This window comes from Pristis pectinata, chromosome 1 (genome assembly GCF_009764475.1).
Source record: "Pristis pectinata isolate sPriPec2 chromosome 1, sPriPec2.1.pri, whole genome shotgun sequence".
NCBI lineage: Eukaryota > Metazoa > Chordata > Chondrichthyes > Rhinopristiformes > Pristidae > Pristis > Pristis pectinata.
In genome coordinates this window covers 38,349,212-38,376,275 of record NC_067405.1, presented here as the reverse complement: position 1 = coordinate 38,376,275, position 27,064 = coordinate 38,349,212, and the positions used below count along the sequence as shown (strand labels likewise).

At 39.8% G+C, this 27,064-nt stretch overlaps 1 protein-coding gene across 1 annotated transcript in view; it reads right to left on the bottom strand.

Moving 5' to 3' along the window:
* Positions 1-27,064, bottom strand: part of ly75 (lymphocyte antigen 75) — a 104,544-nt gene that overhangs the window by 8,982 nt on the left and 68,498 nt on the right. Inside the window, exons 21-32 of the mRNA XM_052028184.1 lie at positions 26,165-26,172; positions 21,578-21,666; positions 16,334-16,491; positions 13,955-14,078; positions 12,460-12,686; positions 11,399-11,567; positions 10,602-10,769; positions 10,252-10,368; positions 8,814-9,011; positions 7,484-7,707; positions 5,652-5,826; positions 3,009-3,173 (exon numbers count right to left, since the gene is read on the bottom strand). Coding sequence (XP_051884144.1) covers positions 3,009-3,173; positions 5,652-5,826; positions 7,484-7,707; positions 8,814-9,011; positions 10,252-10,368; positions 10,602-10,769; positions 11,399-11,567; positions 12,460-12,686; positions 13,955-14,078; positions 16,334-16,491; positions 21,578-21,666; positions 26,165-26,172 — 1,822 coding nt within the window. The remainder of the gene's footprint in view (positions 1-3,008; positions 3,174-5,651; positions 5,827-7,483; positions 7,708-8,813; positions 9,012-10,251; positions 10,369-10,601; positions 10,770-11,398; positions 11,568-12,459; positions 12,687-13,954; positions 14,079-16,333; positions 16,492-21,577; positions 21,667-26,164; positions 26,173-27,064) is intronic.

The window sequence follows — 27,064 nt, the reverse complement described above, 5'->3', positions numbered from 1 at the left end:
ACAGGTGACAGATCTATTGGTGGGTGAGCATTTGGGGGACAGTGACCATTGTTCCATAACCTTTAGAATTGTCATGGACAGGGATAGGAGCAAAGAGGACAGGAAGATATTTAATTGGGGAAAGGCAAATTATGAGGCTATAAGGAGAGAACTTGAGAGTGTAAATTGGGATGACATTTTTGAAGGGAAATGTACCATGGAGATGTAGTCGTTGTTCAGGGATCTCTTGCAGGATTTTAGGGATAAATTTGTCCTGGTGAGGCAGAGAAGGAATGGTAGGGTGAAGGAACAGTGGGTGACAAGAGAGGTGGAACAACTAGTTAGGAAGGTGGTGGCAGCATATATAAGGTGTAAGCAGCAAGGATCGGACAGGGCTTGTGAGGAATATGGGGTAGCAAGGAAGGAGCTTAAGGGCTGAGGAAAGCGAGAAGGAGACATGAAAAGGCTTTGGCAAGTAGGGTTAAGGAGAATCCCAAGGCTTTTTTCTCGTACACGAAGAGCAGAAGGATGGCTAGGGTAAAGGTAGGTCTAATTAAAGACAAAGTTGGGAAGATGTGCCTGGAAGCTGTGGAAGTGGGTGAGGTTCTCAATGAATACTTCTCTTCAATACTTACCAAGGAGAGGGGTCTTGATGATGCTGAGGACAGTGTTGGTGAGGGTAATGTTCTAGAGCATGTAGATATCAAGAGAGAGGATGGGTTGGAGCTGTTAGAAAATATTAGGACAGATAAGTCCCCGGGGCCTGATGGAATATTCCCCAGGCTGCTTCGTGAGGAGAGGGAGGAGATTGCTGAACCATTAGTTAGGATCGTTGAGTCCTCGTTGTCCACGGGGATGGTACCGGAGGATTGGAGGGTGTTGAATGTTGTCCCCTTATTCAAGAAAGCTAGTAGGGATAGTCCAGGGAATTACAGGCCGGTGAGCCTTACGTCTGTGGTGGGTAAGCTGTTAGAAAGGATTCTAAGAGATAGGATCTATGAGCATTTAGAGAATCATGGACTGATTTGTGAAGGGAAGATCTTGCCTCACAAGTCTGATAGGGTTCTTTGAGGAGGTGACCAGGAAGATTGATGAGGGGAGTGCAGTGGATGTGGTCTACATGGATTTTAGTAAGGCGTTTGACAAGGTTCCGCATGGTAGGCTTCTTCAGAAGGTCAGAGGCCAAGGGATCCAGGGAGTCTTGGCCATGTGGATTCAGAATTGGCTTGCCTGTAGAATGCAGAGGGTTGTGGTGGAGGGAGTACATTCGGATTGGAGGGCTGTGACTAGTGGTGTCCCACAGGGATCGGTTCTGGGACCTCTACTTTTTGTGATATTTATTAACAACTTAAATGAGTGGGTGGAAGGCTGGGTTAGCAAGTTTGCAGATGACACAAAGATTGGTGGTGTTGTGGATAGTGTGGAGGGCTGTCGAAGCTCGCAGAGGGATATTGATAGGATGCAGAGCTGAGCTGACAAGTGGCGGATGGAGTTCAATCCAGGGAAGTGTGAGGTTGTACACTTTGGAAGGACAAACTCCAAGGGGGGGGGGGGGGGGGGAAACAAGGTAAATGGCAGGATTCTGGGTAGTGTGGAGGAGCAGAGGGATCTGGGGGTTCATATCCACAGATCACTGAAAATCACCTCATAGGTGGATAGGGTCGTTAAGAAAGCTTATGGAATGTTAGCTTTCATAAGTCGCGGGATCGAGTTTAAGAGCCCCCAAGTGATGATGCAGCTTTACAAAACTCTGGTTAGGCCACACTTGGAGTATCTAGTTCTGGTCGCCTCATTATAGGAAGGATGTGGAGGCATTGGAAAGGGTGCACAGATTTACCAGGATGCTGCCTGGGTGAGAGAGTATGGATTACAAGGAGAGACTAAAGGAGCTAGGGCTGTTCTCATTGGAGAAGAGGAGGATAAGGGGAGACATGATAGAGGTATACAAGATATTGAGAGGGATAGAGTAGACAGCCAGCGCCTCTTTCCCAGGGCACCAATGCTCAAAACAAGAGGACATGGCTTTAAGGTAGTGGGTGGGAAGTTCAAGGGAGATGTCAGAGGGAGGTTTTTCCACCCAGAGAGTGGTTGGTGCATGGAATGCGCTGCCTGGGGTGGTGGTGGAGGCTGATACATTGGACAAGTTCAACAGATTGTTAGATAAGCATATGGAGGAATTTAAGATAGAGGGTTATGTGGGAGGAAGGGGTTAGATAGTCTTAGGTGCGGTTTGAAGTGCAGCACAACACGATGGGCCAAAAGGTCCTGTATTGTTCTACGGTGGTTCTATGATATCAATACATGTTATTTAATGTTAACTACTAAATGCGAACATTTTCGATTGTATAGAACCTTGTACAAATTATCTGAAATATAGTACTGGGAATTTTATTGAAAAAAAAATTGGCTTTGAAAGGGATGCAATACACAATCATCAGACCACCACCATGGCTGAAATTAAAAAGACAGATTGCTTATACTTCCTTTCTTACAAAAGATTGACTTGGTAAAGGTGTTCAAAAATATTTAAAACATTCAAAAGGTGGATAAGGCAAATCAATCTCCTCTGATAAAGGGAACAAGAACCATGGTACATAAATGTAAAATAGGAGCTGGGAGATTTTGGAGTGAAAATCGGGAAGAATTTTACTGTACATCTGGTTGCAGAAGTCTGTTCAAGAGATATTGGGTAAAACTGAGCTTTGAAGATCAAGATTATATTTTCTACCAGAGGAAAAATCTGAGTAAAAAAGGGTAAATGGAGTTGAAGGATACAGATCTGTTATACCAAATCAAATGTCATATACATGTTCTTTAAAGATTTTACCGAGATGATTACTTAGCTGCATAAAAGGTTGTAATATAGTCCAAGCACATTATGATGTCAGAGAATGGATCTACACAAGCAATAATAAAAATCAGGCACAAATAGAACTTTTTTTTAAACTAGTAGTAAACCAAATACAAGTATTTCCTGCAGTTCCACCAGGTGCTACTTTAGTTGCATCAAAGACGAAAATGGAACATACCTAGCTCCTGGCAAACTGATTTAGTTTCTTCCATGGTAAATACAGACCAATTGTATAACCCCATGTCAAATGCATAGCAGTGGTCTTTGAATCTGATCCATGGTGATTTTCCATCTTTCTGAGGACAGAACTTTGAACTTTTCCCCTGCTGATTAGGTGATGTATCTGCCAAAAGATATTTTCAGTAATACAGATGTGCTGTCCATTAAAAAGTTTTTAAATGTAGATTAGAATAAATAATTCTGTAACTATTTGTTAAATTGAATTAGATCAATATATTACACGTTGCCTGAAAAGACTTTCCTTGTAAGGATGCATGTGCAAGCGGCATGGCAATAGTGCTCTGTTTTAATGCATTTGCATACATCTTGCAATCACATTTCTCTCATCTCTTCAGTAATGCAGGATTTCCCAGATTAGAAAAGGGAAGGAAAAACACGGCAGAACAAAAACGGCAGAACAAAAAAAAAAAATCATACTTGGGAAGTTTCTGCTATCATTTTAATGTGGATAACTGAAAGCACTGATTTCAGTGCCCCCCATACCTCCCTTCCAATACCACAGATAAACAAACAAGTTAAGCACCAAAAGGTCAAGTCAGGGAGCACCCTAAGGCAGCTTTTTATGTTTTCCAGTACCGCATGATTGCAAGGTAAATCCAACTTAATAATTGGGAGCTATTCCATATCCCTTATTGTATTTCTCATTTTTCCCCAACAATTCCATCTCCCCACTTTTTCCCCCTGTAACCTATTCCCTCACACATCCATTAACACCTGCTGATCCTCCCACTAACCACCAACGTTAGCCAATTAACCTATCGACCAGCACATCTTTGTGATGTGGGGGAAAGCAGAGCACCAGGGCAAACCCATGCATTCCAGAGGGAGGACTCCCAAATCAGTAATCTGCACATAGGTTGGCAGAATTCTGACAATGAAACAATATCCATAATACATGTCCCCCTAAAAACTTTGAAAGAAATAGAATGGTATAGACCTGCTGATATTCTTGCACTCAAATTATGGAGCATGTTTGCTTCAAGAATTTTTATAATTGTTTTTTTTTTAAATCATTTGAGCACAAAAGCTCTACCAAGTGTTTTGCAAAAACATGCTACTTTTTTTTAAAAAGATATATAGTAACATGAATGTGTTCATGGGAGACACAAGAGAGTCTGCAGATGCTGGAAATCTGGAGCAACACACAAAATGTTGGAGGAACTCAGTAGGTCAGGCAGCATCCATGGAGGGAAAAGGACTATTGATGTTTTGGGTCAATACCCTTCATTAGGAAAGTGGGGAGAAGGCAGTCTAAAAGGGTTGGGGGCGGGGGTGGAGCAAGAGCTGGCAAGTGACAGGTGAATCCAGGGAAGAGGGAGAAGAGTGGGAATGATGCAAGAAGCTGGGAGTTGATAGCTGGAAGTAACAAAGGGCTGAAAAAGATGGAATTTGATAGGAGAGGACAGTGGGCCATGGAATAAAGGGAAGGAGGTGAGTAGGGCAACCAGAGAGAGGAAGGTGTGACAGGCAGATTGAGAGGATGAGGGAGGGGAAAGAGGAGTGATGGGGCTGGTGGGATGAGGGACAACAAAAGGGGGGCAAAGGGGTGGGGGGGTGCGGTGGTGGTGGAAGACAGATGGTTACTGGAAGTCAGAGTAATTGATGTTCATGCCATCAGGTTGGAGACTCTCAAAGGAGGATTACGAGGTGCTGTTCCTCTAATCTGCGTCCAGTGTCAACTTGGCAGTAGCAGAGGCCATGGACAGATGTGTCAGTGTGGGATTGGGAAGTGGAGTTAAAATCTCTTGTGACTCCCTTCTCCACCTGTCTTCCCTCCTCCCTCCCTTCCAACCGATCCCCCTTCCTGGCACTTATCCCTACAACTGCGCTAAGTGTTACACCTGCCCCTAGTGTTACACCTGCCCCTACACCTTCTCCCTCACCATCATTTAGGGCCCAAACATTCCTTCCAGGTGAGGCCATCCTTCACATGTGAATCTATTGGTGTCATTTATTGCATCCGGTGCTCTTGTTGCAGCCTGCTCTACATCGGTGAGACCTAACGCAGATTGGGTGATTGCTTCGTCAAGCACCTTCGCTCTATCCACTGTAACAGCCAGGATGATCTCCCATTGGCCAGGCATTTTAATTCCACTTCCCAAGTTGAGGCTAGATGCGGATTAGAGAAACAGCACCTCATTTTTCCAGTCCTGATGAAGGATCTCAACCTGAAATGTCGACTGTCTTTGAATGTGTTCATTATCAAGTGGAAACCCTGCATTCTGATTTGTCAGTGGCAGAGAAATCAGGCTGTTGTGTAGCCAGGGTGCGAGTGATGGAATTATGATACCAATAAGATAAAGTTTGCACTTAACACTTGTTCTGGTGAAGATCATCAATTTCAGAAAAACTGAAAAATTTCCAATAATTTTGGCAAATTGAAAATTCACTAGCAGTCCGGATTTCCAGCAAACTTATAGAAATTTTGGAACTATACTTCTGTTATTGACATTTGTACCTTACAAATAATGCTTTGTTTCATGCTTAAATTCAAGTTATATGATGTTTAAGATAGGAAATCAGTTTATTTACACCCTTAATAATAGGAAAGAACATATTATTTTGCCTAACATATTCATACCTTCATTCTGTGATACATAACATATAGCTCCATCACTCACGATGTTACAGCTAGTACGATTCCAGAAGCCTTTAGTATCCATATACACACAATTGCCTTTTGAATTAAGATGGGAATACTCCCAAGGTCTGTAATCTGAATTGCTTCCATCTGACCATTCAAATGTTGATCCTCTCTAGTGCAAGAAAAGGAAAATTAATATTAAATGAATAATTGCAATGAGCTAATTATTAATAAGAGTGCACTTTCAGCTGTGGCATTGAACTGAGACCACATCTTCAATAGTGGAAGACTTTAATTTCTTCCATCAATCATAACCACAAGAAAAAGACTAGCAATTCATTTTTTCCCTGGGACTTCACTGTACTAAAATTACTGTTCATGTAACATGACTCATTGTTAACTGCCACTAGTTACCCTCACCTGCTTGAAACAAACAGTCTTTTCTGCTTTTAAGTGAAAATTGCATTTTCCTCATACAGAATCTACCATATTGCAACTCTCTAAATACAAAAATTAGAAATTTTACATTTTTATTTCTCTTCAAAGCTTTTACCCAAATGTTGAGTTCTCAAAATACATTTTGACCTCTTCATTTTTTAAAAAAAAATCTGACATTTGCTACTTAGACTTCATGCTGCCTCTGATTTGATAAGGAAGTGCTTGTTTTTTGCTTTGATCCTGTCTGAATTGCCTGTATATGTTCGACAGGCTGGTGATTTGTTCAAACACAGAGATAGATCTCAACTTTTTGAGATACTATCAAGCAGGTGATAGCAGCTTGATGCATTTCTTTCCCAATTTGGATTTTTTAGGTTTTCCAGTAAGAATGGATTAAAAGAACAACATGTCAAAATAGGGCAGCAAAGGAATCTATGCGTACACTTACTCACTAATTGACCATTAAGGTTAATGAGCCCATTATAAATGCAGAGAAAACATTGCTATTCATCAATGGAGGAATAGCATAAAAAGGCTGAGAAATTATATTGAACCTTGGTTAGTTATTACCTGCATATTATATAAAAGGACACAGCAAAATTTTACAAGGACAAGCCAGAATTGAAAAGTTGTCTGAAAAGAAATGGCCAAGTGTTGACCTGAAAAACGGTCTTTAAGATTCTGACATGATTTTATATGGAAGGTCAGATAAGTTATGTTGAAGTTATTTCCACCAAGCAGATTTGCCTTGTGGGGGAAACACAATAAATTAGGAGCCATGGAGCAAGTCCAATAAGCAATTCAGGAGCAACAAAACTGTGGAATTCATTAATACAACTAGTAGATTGAGGGAAATGATATAGATGCATTTAAGCAGGAACTAACTAAAAACACAAGGATGAAAAGGATAGGTTATGTTGAGAAGCTGAATGAAGTTAAGGTAGAGGTGGCTATTTTGAAGTATAATCATCAGCATGGACCAGTTGGACATGCTATTTGTTTTTGCTGTACATTCAATGCAAAATGGATTACCCACTGGCTTATTTCACTTCACACCTCTTCTCAAATGAAGATCCACCACCCATTAATTGAGTAGCTTGTTTGACAGATAAAGTTGCACCATAGATTTTTCATCGAAAGGAAGAGTACATCTCCAGACCAGTTTACTACAGGACAAAAGTCAGACTAGCAGAGTGACTGAACAGGTAAGCTTTCTGACCTCACTGGGGTAAATGCAAAGACAGATTACAGTAGAAAGCCAAGTTCTCATGTAAACTATTAAATATTTGCATGGATTAGGCATAATGTTTAAACTGATTTTTGTTTGATATGTATTAGGGTTATATAGTTAAGATTATAATATGTAATGTGCTTTTTTTTTGAAAACTTACATCTTGGCTGAACAAGCCAATCCAAAGAGGAAAACCATCTGACTTTACCAAGTTCTTCAGGAACACGTGCTGAGATTCATCATAGACACTGACAAGTTGATATCGAGACTTTTTGCATTGTTGCAGTGCATCATACCAATTCATCTTCTTCTGAATTAACATGTAAGTATGGTTTCCATATTGCACTTTTTCAGGAAGAGGTGCAAAATAACTTGGATCAGGGTCTTAAGAAGAAAAAATATGCTAAATTAAAACCATTACAATTAAATTCAATTGAACCAAATTTTCAGAAGAGTGTAATGTGCAAGTAATTGTACATTGAATATATAGCACATGCACACAAGAGTAAATTTCTACCCAGAAATTAATTCACAATTTGTCAAACGTTGCATAATTGAAGGTAGAGCAGAACTTAATATGAATGGGTATTTTAAAAGGAGGAACAAACAAAAAGCTAGAGGAACTCAGTGGGTCAGACAGCATCTGTGGAGGGTTGGGTTCCTCCAGCTTTTTGTCTGTTGCTCCAGATTCCAGCATCTGCAGTCTCCATTTCAAAAGGAGGAATTTTATTCAATCATTTACTGTGTTCAAATGAGGTATCTTAAGGCCACATTGTTCTGAGTTGTATTCTCCTCCCAGATTTGTTATCTGGATGATCTCAATGGCAATAATTACCCGAGTTGGATGTGTAGAATCCATCTCATTGGCTCTCTAAACCCTGATCCAGATGCTTGGTCATCTGTGAAATACCCATGACAGCCACTGACAGGAGGCAAAACTGGGCTGGAGATTTTCATTTTGTCAAAGCTATTAACGATTTTAAGCCATTTCTAAAAATGGACACTCAGATGCTTAAAATCTATTAAAACCTCAGTAAATAATTAACCAGATTTAAAAAAAAATAAAGTTCCTAAAAACACAAAAAACATTTGCATGTTCACGTGAACTAAGACAACCTTATCTGAAATGGAATGTAGGCAGTTACATTAGTGGCTTTAAAACTGGTGTATTCTGTTGAAGTTTCAAATTCTGACTCTTCTCCTAAGTAGCATTGTTGAGCTTATGACTTAAACTCTATCTGAATCAGTAGCTTTAAAGGCTGCACACTACAATACTTAAGAGCACCACATTGTGTTTCATATTATATAAAATTCCTGAATTTGTAAAACAGTGCATTCTTCACCGAAACACATCAAAACCTATAAGATGAGCAAATATATAGATTGTTTTCAGCCCTTTTTCAACAAAATGACATCTGGATGCTCACAGCAAGGTCACTGAATATTCAGATTCAAAGGATTCCTAAATGCTGTTTAATTGCCAGTCTTACCATTTTCAATTTTACAAACAAAGACACTTTGAAGTATCAATTTTGTCTGGTGCAAAGGATGTCTAGCCAGATACCAAGTTCCATCCATATCAAGGACAGCTGCAAGGAAACTTTGATGTGTGTTAACAGAGCTCGGCCTTTCAGAACGCCACTTTGAAAAATACACATAAGAACCATCGTACCACATCATACGATTTCCTAAAATCAAAACAAACCCAGTTAACATGGTTTCCAGAATAATAAGACTTGTCCAACAAAAATAAGTTTTACATTTTAATTCAACATGAAAACAAATAGTCTTTGCAACAGTCTGAAACTTTGAAAGACTTTCAATACAAGAAAATTCCTCTATTTTATGCTAATACAGAATTTTTCCTTTCAACACCCATGCGAGTTATGTGCTGAATTTCAATTAATCTGTCACTTAGCAGTTGATTGCAGAACAGCTAATTAGTGAAAATGTTTACCAGAAGGAAATAGGAGAAAATATAATAGTAGAAACAACGACAGAACTTGACATATTGAACAACAACTTTGGGAGCTCTGCATGTGGAAGTGAATGCAAAAATTCCTTTGCTTTCATCAGCATCTTACTGCTGTGTTTCAATCTGATGCTGCAGTTCCCTGTGGGAGTGACAAGTTACCAACATTCTCCCCCACTCATGGTGGAGAAATAATTAAAAGTTCTTGCACCAGGTTGGGGTAAATGCAGGGAGAACTACAGTAAAGGTTTGAATGGAGTGGATTTCCTACAAAGGATTAAATATTTGTTAATTCAGATGACTGGGAGAACACATGGATGATAGGAAAAACTGGGGAGAGCAGCTGAGTGAATGGAAGAGCATGCAAACAAGCAGGAATGTTTTGAAGAGTGTGCGAGCTAAAGATATGTAAACAAAAGTTCTGACTGCTTTTTTTAAAATTTGGTGGGGGGAGGGGGAAGTCCTTCTCCTTAAGGATGGACATGCAAGCCTTAGAGGCAATCAAGCCGAGATTCATTGAGCTAATTATAATTCCAATACCTTGGGCAAAATGGTTATCTGAATAGTGAAGAGTTGTTATATCTGTATTCTTTGGTCTTTGGACGAATGAGGTGCAATCTTACTGAAACACAAGATCCTAAGGGGGATATATACAGTATATATACATACATATACACACACACGGACAATACAGCACAGGAATAGGCCCTTTGGCCCATAATGTCTGTGCCAACCAAGCTGCCAATTTAAACTAACCCCAGCTGCCTGTATATGGTCTGTATTCCTCCATTCCCTACTTGTTCATGTGCCTGTCTAAATGCTTGGCATTGTCTGCAAAATCTGCCCCTTTGTATGTCAAAACACATAGCCATGCAGACAACTAAGATCAATCAATCAAAACAACAAGAAACAAATTATTACCTCATAACAGGAGAAAGATATCATGCATTACTTACCATTATATATAACATTTAGCCACACCCACTTGTATAGATAATTGTGAATTTTAAGTTGCTCGCTGATAAAGTTATTTTCTTCTTCATTCCTAATAGTCAATGTTTTGGAATGTGGATCTGTTTGACAAAGATTTTTTTTAAGTAAGTTCTACTTTTTATCTGGTTAAAATGCTTCTGTGAGAAAAGGTGAAAGATTAAAAAATGCAAAAGTAGGGATTAAATAAACAACTGGTTACTTCATTTTTCAAAATAAACATCTGAATAACTATGCAAATTATAAATGAATAGATTTTTAGCATATCTCCTGCAAAACCACACTAAATCTCCAACTTTATATACCTAGCTCTTACCTAAATTTTTGCACATGGCGTGGAAAGTGCTCTCCCGGAAAAAACTTGGCTTCTCAGGATGAGTTAGAAAGGTGTAACAGTTATTTCTGAATGGTATCCATAATGCTCCATGAATCTTATGAGGGCATCTCACAGTTTCAGTATTGGTTGTTTCTGGTTCTTGTTCTTCTGTCACATTAAAATACATATTTTAAAACGAGCAAGGTACTAGTTTTACCCTTAGTAGATTATGAAAGCAGAGATAAAATATCCCATTAACATGAACAATACTCTTATTCTGAAGATTTTGAAACAGTTGTCCCAACAGATTTCTGTGGCTGCACCTTCAAAACCATTGCCATCCTTTTGTCCTGTTACAATATTTTGATCCTGACTCAGAACATTTGCATATTACATCCTTGGCTATATTTTGTCATCTCTTTTATTGTTCAATGTCTACTATTCTGACTGTTGTTGGCTGATTGAACCCAAGAAAGAATTAAGAATTTTCATTTGTCAAGTGTGCTTTATGTCCTCGGGATAGCCCAAGATACTTTGCACTTAAGTATTAATTAAGAGTGGTTACTTGTAACTTAGCAAATTTGCAGAAGAAATAAATGTTCAGATAAATCTTGGTGTTAGTTGAGAGATAAATATCAGAAATATTAAGACTCCATTAGAACTCTGTAGCTTTTCCTTGAATAGTGCTACACCCAGGATGGACTGGATTTCGAGTATAATAACCGATCCAAAGGATGGCACCCATTTTCCCTCTGAAAATATTTGGCATACTTTCTTCTAAAAACTGGGATACTTACTTTGTTGAAGATGACAAATAGCACCTTTTAATACTGAATCACAGCCCAAGGTTTTCCAGTATCCATCAACATCCATGTACACACAATTATCAGTAGGTGCTGAATTATCTGTGCTCCAATGACTATACGTTGCGTGTCTTCCATCAGACCAGCGAAAGTATAATCCATCCTGGTATTGAAAATAAAATCTTGTACCACATTTTACATAACCTGACACACAAACATCATATTCTTGGTTACATTGATTTATACTTGCACCCAACTACTGTTTGCCTCAATTCTGGAAATACAAATCAATCATTGGACTACGGTTCACTGAACAGTAGAGAATGAACTATACGATGCTAGGCCTTCACTAGGGCATCTGCAGTCAACAGAACGCAAGTTGGGAAAGTGGAACAATAGCTTTGTATTCATGGATCCAAATAGTGTGGATGGAAGTTGTCTGCTGCAAGGTATGAAGCTCATGAGGATTCACCAAAGTTTCAGTCTTATTACAAATCTCTCAAAAGAAATGCCAAGTAGTCACATTCTTTAATAGCCTAATTGAGTAAGGGAGTTCATCATGCAGTAAACCGACAACTGTAATTTATGGAACCACAAAGCAGTAAAGTATACCAGAGCTTCATCACAATGAAGGATACTCTGAAATAATAGGCCATGTCGAGTTATCATTTTTCAATTATTTGGGCATATAGAAAGCATTGGCCAAAGGTTCCAAGAAATACCAAAAAAAGTAGGAAGCCACTGTGTATGAAGATAATATTTAAGTTTTTGGGGAAACCTTAATTTTCCTCCAGACTCATTAGAATAATCATATTAATAATGCTTCACAACATCTGCTAACATTAATGCTGTACCAAGGAAATAAATGTTTTGATTTAAAAATTAGTTTGCTTTTGCTCTTTTTGGTTGAAGCCGATCAATTAACAATCAATCATCATTGAAATTGCAGGAGCTTTCATTATTCTCTAGGTCCATCACAAAAAAATGATGCCTCTGTAAACCCATCTTCCCTTTCCCATTGGATAACAAAAATAAATGACACAATAAGAACTCACATCTTGGCTGTAGAATCCGATCCACACTGGATATCCAAGTGTGTTGACGGTAACCGTGAGGAACGCTTGATGATAGGGTTCAGTGATGCTAACCAATTTGTAACCATTCTTCTGACATTCTGTTAGTGATTCTTCCCAAGTTAGGTTCTTCCTTATTAATAAGTAAGTATGGTTTAGAAAATTCAAGGTGTCATTTAAAATTTGAGTGACTGTCCCATTGACAGAACCTTCCAAAAGAAAATATGAAAAAATTGCCAGTGACTGCTCACAAAGTGATAAGCAACGTTCTAAGCTCCAGTATCAATGTTAGTCAGTTTTCAGAAATTACCTTTAAAACTATGTTGTTGCATACTGGATCCTAATGAACTAAACTCTCAACATGTTGAAAATGCAATTTATCTCAATAATGATTCACCCTGATCAGTGGTCTTATTCACCTGTATTATAATTTGAGATACCTAATGTGCAATACACACATTTCTGTGCCATGGTATTCTTTTGACTGTTAAATGAATTTAAAATCTGATCAGGTATATTAATTCACCTCCAGCTCTCTGTCTGACCAAATAAAGAACAACTGGCCCTCACTGCAGTGCTTTTGAGCAACCAAAGAAGTGGGCAGCAGAGGAAGCATTGACCTCACACTATTTGTTAACTCTTGTAGGGCAATCCAAAATGAAAACAACTATTATGTTGACTCCCCCATTGCTCTCCATTTTCCTTTGCTCTTCGCTTGCTATCTTTTATGCTTCCCTCCCATCCCAGGTCTATAATCTGACTACTTCCAGTCAAAGGAGGAGCTGGGAAATTTCTACCTTACTGCCTGGCGGCAATATTTGAAGAGTGGATCATCCAGACATTGTAGCTTCAAAGAGGCGTGGCTAGAACAGTGGAAGTTAGAGTCATCAGGAGGATTTAAACATGTCAAGTGGAAATTGCAGCAGTGGGGATAGGCTAGGAAGTGGTGTGGCTGAGGTTTTTCCAGAGGCAACAGGTGGAGGCAGTTGCTGACACAGATGATATTAGATGCCCTTTTGCTGGACTGTGTATGGGTTCACAAATTTGGCTTGGGGTCCACTAGATCACAAAGGTAGCAAATTGTCTGGTTCAGTCTGAAATAGTGTATTGGGGGATATTAGTGGTCGGGGTAGTGAGGGCTTCAGCCTTCATGCTGCTCAGGTGCAGTCACATAATTAATCTTTTATAACATGTTCAACACCTGTAACAGATGCAGTAATTTAAGCATGTTTATGTCAAACAATTGCCTGCACTTTCCAAGACTTGAATGCAAGTGTGCCAATTAAAGTTACTTTGAAGGAAATCCTTATCTTAATTCTCCTCAACATATTGTAGAAGGATGTTCATATAATCTTCCCACACTGCACCATCCTACTCCCACCCTCATTCCCACCCAAGAATTATAAAACATGTTAAAATACAGATTCAATATTTAAGCATCTAAGATTGGTTGGAACTGTACAAGAAATAAAATTACCTTTATGTTTCTGGCACACAGCAGTAAACTGCTGATCATCACAAACTACCATATCCCACTTTCCAATAAATGAACTGTATGGTTCATTCAGCAGAATAGCACATCGTTTATCTATATTAAAGATCTAAAAACAGAAAAATCAGAATAAAGGAATATAACTTAGTTATAAAAAAATCAGTTTCTGATCTTCTGTTGTACAATAATTCACTTGTTTAAAGTTGCTTTATTTAAAAAAAATCCTATTTCTTAAACTAGTTTTGCACCAATTTTTAAAATCAGAAAGAGAAAAATCAACTCCAATGCTAGAAAACTGAAACACAGTAAAAGGTGGAAGATCCATAATCTGAAACATTTATCCAACTTTCTTCTTTGTACATTTGGGTTTCAGAATGGTATCTTATTGTTGAAGTTCCGTGTATGCAACCTTTGCAAGTCATCCAAACACTCAAAGTGCAGTCCTCACTGAAGACAGAAGATATCTTTATTAGTCACGTGTACATTGAAACACACAGCGAAATGCGTCTTTTGCGTAGAGTGTTCTGGGGGCAGCCTGCAAGTGTCGCCACGCTTCCGGCGCCAACATAGCGTGCCCACAACTTCCTAACTCGTGCATCTTTGGAATGTGGGAGGAAACCTGAGCACCCGAAGGAAACCCACGCAATCACGGGGAGAACATACAAACTCCTTACAGTGGCCGGAATTGAACCCGGGTTGCTGGCACTGTAATAGCGTTACACCAACTGCTACACTACCCCGTGCAGGACACTGACCAATTAAAAATGAAATACGATAAATAGTATAACAATTTACTGTTTACATTGTATGTTCTTCCTCCCTCTGAAGCCTAACCACTGCACATCACAGATGTGGATGGATTGATCATGTTTCACATCGACTTAATGACATGTCTGATGGAGTAAGTCATTTTCATTCCATTAAGATACAAAATATTATGTAGACAGTAATCCTTTATAATGCACAAGGCAGATTAGAGTTTAAAATATAGATAGATGTCATGACAATTTGCATTAAATTTGTGCAGATTCAGCACAAAACCAGCACGGTAGTGAAGCGGTTAGCATAACGCTATTACAGCGCCAGTGACCAGGGTTCAATTCCTGCCACAGTAATGAGTTTGTATGTTCTCCCCGTACGTCCACGTGGGTTTCCTCCCATATTCCAAAGACATACAGTGGCTTGCAAAAGTTTGGGCACCCCTGGTCAAAATTTCTGTTACTGTGAATAGCTAAGCAAGTAAAAGATGACCTGATTTCCAAAAGGCATAAAGTTAAAGATGACATTTCTTTAATATTTTAAGATTACTTTTTTTATTTCCATCTTTTACAGTTTCCAAATAACAAAAAACGGAAAAGGGCCTGAAGCAAAAGTTTGGGCACCCTACATGGTCAGTACTTAGTAACACTGCCTTCGGCAAGTATCACAGCTTGTAAACACTTTCTGTAGCCAGCTAAGAGTCTTTCAATTCTTGTTTGGGGGATTTTTGCCCATTCTTCCTTGCAAAAGGCTTCTAAGTTCTGTGAGATTCTTGGGCTGTCTGCTCTTTTGAGGTCTATCCACAGATTTTTGATGATGTTTGGGTCAGGGGATTGTGAGGGCCATGGCAAAACCTTCAGCTTGTGCCTCTTGAGGTAGTCCATTGTGGATTTTGAAGTGTGTTTAGGATCATTATCCTGTTGTAGAAGCCATCCTCTTCATCCTTGGCTTTTTTTTTAAAAACAGACGGTGTGATGTTTGCTTCCAGAATTTGCTGGTATTTAATTGAATTCATTCTTCCCTCTACCAGTGTTCCATGTGCCACTAGCTACAACACAAGCCCAAAGCATGATCGATCCACCCCCTGTGCTTAACAGTTGGAGGTGTTCTTTTCATGAAATTCTGCACCTTTTTTTTCTCCAAACATACCTTTGCTCATTGCAGCCAAAAAGTTCTATTTTAACTTCATCAGTCCACAGGACTTGTTTCCAAAATGCATCAGGCTTGTTTAGATGTTCCTTTGCAAACTGCTGACACTGAATTTTGTGGTGAGGACGCAGGAAAGTTTGGAGAAAAAAGGGTGCATGCTATGTTGGCGCCAGAAGAGTGGTAATACTTGCAGGCTGCCCCCAGCACATTCTCAGTAACGCAAAAAGATGCATTTCACTGTGTGTTTTGATGCACATGTGACTAATAAATAAATATCTATATATCTAAAAGTTTGAAGTTGGAAGTGGCAAAACATACTTTATTGACAATCGCAATTCAGGAGATACATCTGTAAGCGCTATGGATTTCTTCCAGGTAACTGTTCAACTTCATATATCCATTATTTTGGAAAAGCACCACTTTAAACTCGTAGAATTTATTAAACGTATTACTTACATCTAAATCTAGCTCCAGATCTACTTCCAGTGAAGGAAGCCAATTTGCATAATCAACTGGTCTTCCTGTTACCCATTTGTTGTTTCCAAATTCACTTGTAGGCTGCATACCAAGCCAAAGTTTTTGAGAGCGTGAAGGTAAATGAGACACAATATAGTCTGTCAATAAAAAGATGCAAACAGATTTAAGATGTGAACTTCAGTCAATAGAAACAAGACAAGTACGAGAACAGTGTATTCCATGCTCTTCTTCTCCATTTAACCCTCAAAATCAATAGTGTGTGTTTTTTTCATGTGGACTGGTTTTGGTGCATTTGGCAACATGCCCAAACTTTGAGTTTGCCAATTGACAGCATAACTAATTTTGAGATAGTATTACTACCCAACACCTAAGTGTACAAGTGAATGCACCTCTAAAATACTCATGCCAAGACTGCCCCCTGCTGTCCAAGATTGATTTTCAGCCATTGTTATCATTTCAATGGGCCCAAATACAGAAAGTTGTCTTTAATTCTTGTCCATTTTTCTACTGAAGCCATTTGTTCAGTACTTTGGAAAGCAAACTACAAATATTGTTGTCTCAATTTGAATGAGCTGTGCCTAAGGCAGGTTTTTTGGAACACTATAAACCCATGTTCATTTTACTCTTCTTCTCCTGCACAAACCACGTGTCTTCACTTCAGCTGGGATATTTTATTACAATCATAAACAGCAGTCTGATTCAACTGGCCACAGCTGCTTTCATCTTCTCTTCCACAAGAACTTCACACTGTTCTTCAACAATAGTTGTTGCATATTCTATGGCTAAAGACACTTAGAGATTGCTAATATGGAACCAAATGCAAAAAAAACTAATTGTACTACATTAATTCCTATTTTGCACTACCCTGAAAATATTAAGCTCCACTATCCTGTCGCAGAATTTTAACATTCACTGAAAGAAATGATTTCATTGCTGGGATACGTTGCAATTTTCACTTTCGCCAGCAGACTAAGCTGGATGCAGTTACTGCCTCATCATGAACATGGGTCGGTGAGGAAGCAACTTGATACAGCCAAAGTCAATTCATGTAGGAACTTCAGGAAATAAGACTATGAAATGGGGATAATCATACATTAATCTGGCTGGATTTGAACATGTTGCAGAATTAAAGTAAAGCCTACTGCATAATTGCCACTCATGTACAAGATGAAAACTGTACGAAATGAGCATTAAGCATGACAGCTCAAGGTTTCCGTTCAGACCTCACTTAGCTCTCAATTGCTCCTCTGCTACCCCAATGCCAGTTGCCTGCCCTCCAGCAAAATCTTTTCCTGACCCCTCATCATCCCAACACTGGCAAGGCTGCAAACAGCCCAGCATATGACTGCATCTGAGAATCAGTGGCACTTACAAGAGAGATAGTTGTGCATTTGTAGCTACAGTTATCTCTGCTGAAAATACAGGCAAATCTCAGGGCAATACTAACTACTGTGCAAAGAGAAAACCATTTCTCTACTTCAAAACAAAAAACTGTTTGATGCCAATGCTGATGAAGCACATGTCCCCTATAGGACATGGAAGGACTGATACAAATTAGTTTGCTTCCGATTCAGTATCATTGATGAAGAATTATTTTAACTATACTTCCCCATTCCTCCTACTCTGGCCCTCTAGCTGCTGAACTGCACAGTAATGAGTGCCTTTCCTGCCACTTTCCTGATGGCCTGCTCCTGAAGGCTTGCTCTCATTTCGCTACCAGCCCCTGGGGACCTGTAAAATGGCAAGTGGAGGCTTCTAAAAATGAGATTGGTGGGTGGGGGGGGTGGTGGGTGGTCAGGGCCAGCACATTCCTGTCAGAATGAAGGGCAAGACTGGAAGGATTAGGGAACACTGGTTTATGAGGGACATTGAGAATCTAGTCAGGAAAAAAGGGGGGCATGTGTCAGATATGGGCAGTTGAGATCAAGTGAATCCCATGAAGAGTGCAAGAAATGTACGAGTATACTTCAGAGGGAAATCAGGAGGGCAGAAAGAGAACATGATAGAGCTTCAGCAGATAAGGTAAATGAGAATCCCAAGAGATTCTGTAAGTATATTGTTGGCCTGAAGAAATTAAAAATCTGCAAAACAGCTATCTGGAACAAGTCAAGGACAGTGGGAAAGTAGACAAAACAAAATGTCTTGGTTCTCACCGTGTCACGGAAAAAATGGAGGCTGTCATTTGGTGAGACTGTTCTTGTGAGCAACATTTAATGAACTGGTTTACTGAACTAACTCTTGCTGGATTAATCGAAATGGACATAATGTAGGCCGACAGATAATCTGCTAAATCAGAGATGATTTCCAAATAAGAAATTATTTGTGGGATGCTCTTTGATAAGGTAGAAGAATCAATGCAGGCTTATAAGAAGAATAATCTATGTCCGTGAACTGAATAACCTGAACCCAGTGTCTGACTTGAACTGGTTTAACTGGTTTGAAATGGACTGATCAGGGAAAAGTAAAAGGAATGACATCAGAGGCATATCCTTATTTGGGAGAAGAGTAATGAGGTAATGCTACCTGTAGCCTTGGGCCAGAGGCAATGAAAGGTCAACAGGCTAGCCAGGTAAGTCTGAACAAACAGAATCTAAGTATAACAGTGCAGAACCGATAAGGAAAAAGAATAAAAGTGAAGGATTTCAGAGGAAGAGCAGCAAGAACACGGAGACCTCTGGGTACAAATACATAGTTCCCTGAAAGTGGTGACACAGACAGTGTGGTGTAGAAGGCATTTGGCACGTTCACCTTCATCAGTCAGGGTAGTGAGTACAAGAGTTGGGATGTCATGTTCCAGCTGTACAGGATGTTTGCGAGATCACACTTGGAGTATTGCGTGCAGTTTGGTTGCCGAGCTATAGGAAGAATATCAAGGTGGGAAAAGATGCAGAAAAGATTCACAAGGATGTTACCAGGATTGGACAGCTTGAATTATAAAGGAAAGACTGAATAAGGCTGGGGCTTTTCTCCTCCCTGGAGCATTGCAGGCTGAGGTACGAACTTAGATGTATATAAAATCCATGAGGGGCATAGATATGGTGAATGGTCACAGTCTTTTCCTCCACCAACACCCCCCCCCCCCCCCCCCCCCCCCCCCCCCCCCCCAAGGGTAGAGGAGTCTAAAACTGGAGGACATAAATCTAAGGGGAAAAATTTAAAGGGGGCATGAGGGACAAGTTTTTTTTCCATGTGGGTATGTGGAATGAGCTGCCAGAGGAAGTGATAGAGGTGGATACAATTCAGAAGGAACTTAGATACATAGATAGGAAAGGTTTAGAGGAATATGGGCCAAATGCAGGCAAATAGAACTAACTGCAGGTAGGCAACTTGGTTGGCATGGACAAGTTGGGCTGAAGGGCCCGTTCTCTGCTGTATGACTATGACTCTATAATCTACCTGGGACATTGTGATTCAAGTTCTTCAAAGACATTCTTTTGCCGCAAAACAACAAATTTCACATCATACATCAGTGATAATAACCTGATTCACTGTGGATAGCAGTGATGTAGGGAAGGCAGTGTTGGTTAGCTATGCAGGGTAGGATTAAGGAATGAGGTAATTAGGGACAAGTCAAAGGCAAGTTGCATGAGTAACAAAGCTGTAGTTGATAGGAGCCGGCAAGTTAGATGCTGAGTGGATATTTGCCCCTGTGAAGGAATCTAGAACAGAACATAGTTTCAAATAAGGGTCAGAATCAGATTTATTATCACTAACATATGTCATGAAATTTGTTGATTTGCGGCATTGGTACGGTGCAAGACAAAAATTACTAAGTTACAGAAATAAATAAATAGTACAAAAGAAGAATAATGAGGTAGGGTTCATGGAACGTTCAGAAGTCTGATGGAGGAGGGGGAAGAAGTTGTTCCTGAAACATTGAGTGTGGGTCTTTCAGCTCCTGTACCTCCTCCCCAATGGTAGTAACGTGAAGAGGGCATGTCCCAAGTGGTGAGGGTCGCTGCCGCCTTCTTCAGGCACTGCCTCTTGAAGATGTCCTAGATGAGGGGGAGGGTTGTGCCCGTGATGGAGCTGGCTGAGTCTACAACCCTCTGCAGCCTCTTTTTGATCCTGCACATTGAAACCTCCATACCAGGCGGGTGACGCAACCAGTCAGAATGCTCTCCACCATACATCTGCAGAAATTTGCAAGAGTTTTGGTGACATACCAAATCTTCTCAAACTCCTAATGAAGCAGAGCCGCTGGCATGTCTTTGTCATGAATGTGCTGGGCCCAGGATAGATCCTTGGAGATGTTGACGCCCAGGAACTTGAAGTTGCTCACCCTTTCCACTGCTGACCCCTTAATGAAGACTGTTGTGTGTTCTCCTGACTTCCCCTTCCTGAAGTTCACAATCAATTCCTTGGTCTTGCTGATGTTGAGTGCAAGGTTGTTGTTGCGACACCACTGAACTGATCTCTCTCATTCCTGTAAGCCTCTTCATCACCATCTGAGATTCTGCCAACAACAGTAGTGTCATCAGCGAATTTATAGATGGTGTTTGGGCTGTGCCTAGCCACACAATCACTCATGTTAAATTGATAATGGGAAAAATACTTTTCAGAATCTTTGGAATGCAAAATAAGTGTGGAGGCTGAGTCTTTGAATATATTCAGTGCTGAGATGGACAGATTTTTGAACTGCAGAGAAACCAAGACTGATGGAGAATGGGCATGAAGGTGGGGCTGAGGTTAAGATTAGATCAGCTATAACACCGAATGGCAGAGCAAGTACAAAGGGCTGAAGGTTCTACGCCTACTTTGTACGTTTTATGAATGTGGGAAAAAGACGAGGATCTTGGCTCCTCCCAGTGCTACATTTAGAAAAATATACTTCAAGTACTTAATTTATTGGCTGAATCCTGTAGCCATCTTCATAAGTTGCACGTAGACATGACCTTCCACGTGGTGGTGTTCTGGACAACTGGATCACGCATTGTCAAATGAGCATTAGGTTCCTTATTCAGAAGGATTTGATGACTATTTTTTGTTTTATCTTCATTTAAGTTAGTTTGCAATAACTTCACACTTCAAGCCAACCAGACTGAAGGTCTGTTTAATTACCTAACAAAAATCCTGCCAAGTGCCATCCAAATGCTTGACTACATTGCTAAAATAATACTTTTTTTAAAAAAAGAATTGCTGCAAACCTACTTTAAAATGAAAAAAAAACAATGCTTTTGCATTTGCAAATAATTTTACAATATGATTGAAAGAGTAACATACCTTGCTCTACAGAATTGGCTATAGTTGGCAAATAACCACCAAGGCTCTGACAGACACGTTGTCCTGCTTCCCCATGAAAGGTATCGTGGCTTTACAAAGTTATAGCACTAGATCAAATCAGATTTTTAAAAAAATCATTAATATAAATCGGCTACTCCAAAAATACTCAAGAAGCTCAACAAGCAGGATGTTTGACTGGGGAACCCTCCACCAGCCAGAACAATTAAAAGCCTCCAGGACTGCACTGCACACCATAAACAAGACTTGTTGCAACAACTTGACCAAGTTTCTTCAAAGTATTTTTCAAACCCATGAGCTTTAAGTAGTGGGTAGCAGGCAAGGTCCCCCCTCCAAGTCACACAACATCTTAATTTGCAAATGCATCCTTCTCTCCATCTTCACAGCAGTTAAAATCAAGGAACACATTGCCCAATAATACAGAGGGAGTACTTGACCCAAGGACTGCAATTAATCAAAAAGTCAGTTCACCTTCTACCTCAAAAGACATTTGGGAATAATGAATAATAATAATAAAGTTTTTGTTTTGAACAAAGAATTAAAAAAACGTTAGAAAATATAGACATTTACATTTTTTGGAAGTGGTTATTTTGATTTAGAGTCATGTATATTTTGGAAAAGAACTCCTTTCACAAAGAAGCACCTAGTGTTTGTAATCCTGGTATCAAAACCTTAAATTAGAGATATCTGTGAGTGATCTGCATTTCACTAATGAAAAGGTTAGTACATTTAGAAAATAAAAACAGGATAAGAAAATATATTTAATTTGGGGAATACAAAACACAGCTTTCCTGTTTTCCTCTATTTTAATGGAGATTTTCAGGACTCCCATCCAGTAGAGTCAGCAATAGACCAAATAAAAGTGGCAATTAGCTGTTCCATTTTTGCCAATGGCTAACACCATCTCCCCAAAGGCCAGCTGTTGGATGTCTGGTATGCTCTTTCAATTGTTGGAGGCAATGCAATGAACCACAGTTCTTAGAGGACCAAGTCACAAGTAAAGTATGAGTGAATGGAGATGCATGAGAGACGATCTCATTAAAAAGTATAAAAGACCAACCATATGATAAAAGAAAAATCAGGAAAATTGGGACCAACTTAGAGAGGGTTTTGACTAACGCGAGTAAATCAGCACCCCAAACTATATTGAATAAAAGAGACAAAGGACAAATCATTCTGGATTGATGCCTGACGACTGGCATATAATCTTCCTTTCCTTGCTTAATTCTGTATTTTGTGACGCATAATCCCAAACATCACTTCTCAGTATCTTTCACACCCAAATGAAAATTCCATTAAAACTAGAGATTCCATTGAGTAACAGCTCCTTATTCCTAAAGTTTAGTGATATGTAGAAGACAGCTCTCTTTACTTACATTATCTCCAAAGGGGATCCAATCACCTGTACATGGACTGTCTTCATCACGGGTTTTCAGGAGACCATGGCTCCAGTGAAGATATATTTAGCTTTGACAAATAAATGGAAGACGCCTGAAAACAGTCAATATGTTCGTGATATTTCTGTGGGGGGGGGGGGGGGGGGGGGTGGAAGAAGACCGAAACGTTTAAAGGCACAAAAGGACAAGAAAATCTGTTCCCACAACCTTAAAACAAAATGGTGCTATGTTTTAAAAAATCAGAGTAACCCAGAGTAGAGTAATGTTGCACACATTTCTGGATGATATGGCGCCCCTTGGGAAATACATCTCCTGACTACTTTTTTTTAAAAAAGTCTCCCCATCATTCTTTTACTGGTGGAAATCCCCACCTCCCTTCCTCCCACCTCCAAACAACATCAACAGTACATTCAAAGACATTTGACAAGGTGCCACACAAGAGGCTGGTCCAATACCAAAGGTATTAGAGGAAGTGTGGTTAGCATGGATTGAAAACTGGCTGTCACAGAAAACAGTGAATTGGGGTAAATGGGTCCTTTTTAGGTTGGAGAGATTAAACTAGTAGAGTACCCCAGAGATTGTTTCTTGACTCTGAATTGTATGTTATTTACATTAATGACATGGATGAAATACAAGGTTTCTAAGTTTGCCAATGAGATAGAGGAAGGGCATGTGGTGATGAGGATGTTATGATTTTGCGACAGGATAGAGAGAGATTCTGCAACAGGATAGAGATAGATTTAGTGATTGGGCCAATACTTGTGTAATGTGGGGAAGTACAAGGTCATGCACTTCAGTAACAGGAATGTGTGTTATTATCTTAATGGAGAGAGAGAGACTGCAAACGAGTGAAGTTCATAGGGATCTAGGTGCATTAATCACAATTAGTTAGTAGGCAGGTCCAACAGGTAGTTAGGAAGGAAAACAGCAAGTTGGTCGTCAGTGTGAAGGGGCTGAAGTTTAAGAATAGGAAGGTTTTGTTACAATTGTACCATGTGTTGGTGAGAGCACACTTGGAGTACTGTGCACAGTTTTCACCCCCTTTACCTAAAAAAAAGGGATAGAGTAGCCTTGCAGGCATTTATTGAAAGGAGATTCACCAGGCCAATTCCTATTGTCCTATCAAGAGGGGCCAGACAGTTAAGGTTTGTATTCCTGAGAGGTTTAGAAGAACGTGGTGTGACCTTATTCATACATACAAGATCCTAAGGGAGCTTAATAGGGTAGATGAGATGTTTCCACGTGGGAGAATCATGACCACAGGGACATAATGACAAAATAAGGGGTTGGTCATTTAATAACTGAGATACTTAGACATTTCTTCTCTCAGAGGATTGTAAATTTCTGGAATTCTCTGCCCACCAAGCTTGAGGAGGCCAGATCATTCGATATATTTAAGGTGAAGATTGCTAAATATTTGAAAGATTGAGGAGCTGAGAGTTATGATGAACTGGCATAGAAGAGGAATTAAGGCCAGCAGAGAAAGCCATGATCACATTGAATGGTGGGGGCAGGCTTGTGAAGCTTGGTGGCCTACTCCTATTTTCCGGTGTTCATCTGAAGCAAGATTTTCCCACCTCACCGGTCTGAAAAACATTGAATATCACTTGCTCACAGAACAACCAGGCTTTACTAGCCATGTTTTGCTGACATCATGCCATTTAAAAGGCCAACACTCAAACTAGATTCTTTGTCTCAGATATCTTAGACCTCCTTCAATCTCAAATACAGCTTGATGTCCACTCGGTCGCTTTGCTCTCAGAGATCAGGCTCACAATAACTCTCAGTTTCCTCCCTCAGGATCATTCCAGGCTGCTGCTGATCATCTCCATCACATCTCACACTTTGCTGCTCATTTGTTGAAATTTGAGGGGTCACCCAAAATTCACATTCAAGGCCAGAAATCTCCATTTACTTTCCTCCAACCCAGCAAAGCGGCTAGAGCTGGCACAGACATTTGCTCACATTGTGGGTTTCCCCCAAAGTGCAGGCCAGCAGAGAATGCACTTACATCCTTATAAAAAACCTCTTTCCAACTTCCTGCCAGGGGCACCTGGTTGTAGCTCTGGATAGCCCCATGGCCCATGCCACAAGGACATGCCTCCTTTGGGCATGTATTCTTCTCTAGCCTGTTCAGTCCCCATGATTCCCTGGGAGCATTCTCTCACCTGTCTCCCATCATTGTGGCATTCATTCATCCAACAGCAACAGCAGGGCCATGACATTGCTTTAATGCCAAAATAAGAGCCAGGAATGGGCTTAATTGGGCCCTTTGAAAAAATTGCTGAGGCAGATGGAAGGTGTGAGCCTTCAATGAAGTTACTTTTGGCTAGCAATAGTGAGAGAGTTAAGAATGGTGTAGGAATTTGTGGGGGCAAACTCCCACAGAAGAGAATAATGAAAGGAGGCATCCATTAGGGAATTCAGAGGAAACTACTTTACATAAAGAGTGGTGAGCATGTGGAGCTTCCATCACAGGAGTGGTTAAAGCAAATATAGTGTAATTATGTTTCAGGGGAGGTTAGACAAGCATGATGAGGGAGGAAGGAATACAGAGTTATGCTAATAGATTTTGACAAGGAAAAACAGGAGGAATCTTGAGTATAAATTATATTGTGGACTTGTTGGGCCAATATGATCTGTGTCACATACATGCCATGTAATTCTGTGACAAGTAACAGGAAGGCAATGAGACAGGAAAGAAGGTCTCAGTCAGATTTTATCAGAGACTCTGTGAAAGCAGCAGCTCAAATGCACTAATATATGAAAGGAAATTCAGGCTGCAAAGCCTTTTGAAAAAAAATTAGGATAGAGTTGGCTTGGTAAGTGGAGGAGGGGGGAGAAGGCAGATTAAAATGTTGCCTTACACAACGGAAAAGTGACAAACTAATACTATCAAAAACACACACACATTCAATTGATATTTCTTTAGGCCCAAACATGAACACATTCTCACATTGTTATCAAAGGTGACCAAAAATAATTATCTTCAGGAAATTCAGGCAGCAAGGGTAGAATCAAATTAAAAACAGAGAAGCAATTGGTTGAGCAGGATAACTGATTTACACTTAAAGCAGTACAATTTCAAAAGAAGTTAACATATTTTCTATCAATGAGAACAATGAACCAGTAACTTGAATACATATAAAGATATAACACACAAAATACTTACCTCTCCACCTGGCATAATAAGGGGTTATAAACCAACAATCCCTGTACTGGTTGTGGAAGGAGATAAATCGGTGGTTAAATGTCATATGGACTCAAACTACAAAAGGGAGAAAATATGATAGGTCACAGTACAAGTACCAAGGTATAATTGTTTAATAAAAAAAGACATCTACTTTTGGTTAAGATTTTCCCCTTTTTCTCCCAAGTTGAAAATAATAGATTGAAACACGTTTAATACATAAAATTGTACAAAGTGCTTCAGTGGCACAGAGGGGAAAAAAATGGCCACATTGCCCAAGAGGGAGATATTAGAATAAGCAAAACAAAGAAGTGGATTTTGAGGATCTTAAAAAGAGATGGTAGAATGGCTGGGGATTCAGAAACACATTCCATAGCATGGGACAAGTGAATGACTTACAACCACCAATGACGGGGAAAAGGGAAGGAAGCATGTCAAAGAGCAGGTGGAATAAAGAACTTAGATCTCAGTGTATTTCTGGAGGATAACACAGAGATGGTAAACCGAAAGGGTGAAAATGTTTAAAATTTGGGGATCTATGGGTCTGGGAGTCAATGTAATTCAGCAAGAATTGATCAGGGATAACATACAGGCAGGAGACTTCAGATATTTTTTAAACATTCATTTTCAGGATCTGGGCATAGTTGGTGAGACCAGCACTTATTGCCCATTCCAAATTGTTCCTGTTGGCAATTTTGCCTTCTTATGAAAGTACTCCAACAGTGCTATTGGGGAGAAAAATCCCAGGATTAGACCCAGCAAAAGACAGGTGATCTATTTCCCAAAACAGAATGGTAAATGACATGTAGAGAAATATGCAGTCATGGTGTTCCAAAGTGCTTGCTGCCCTTATCCTTCCTCGTGACAGACGTCGCGTAGGTG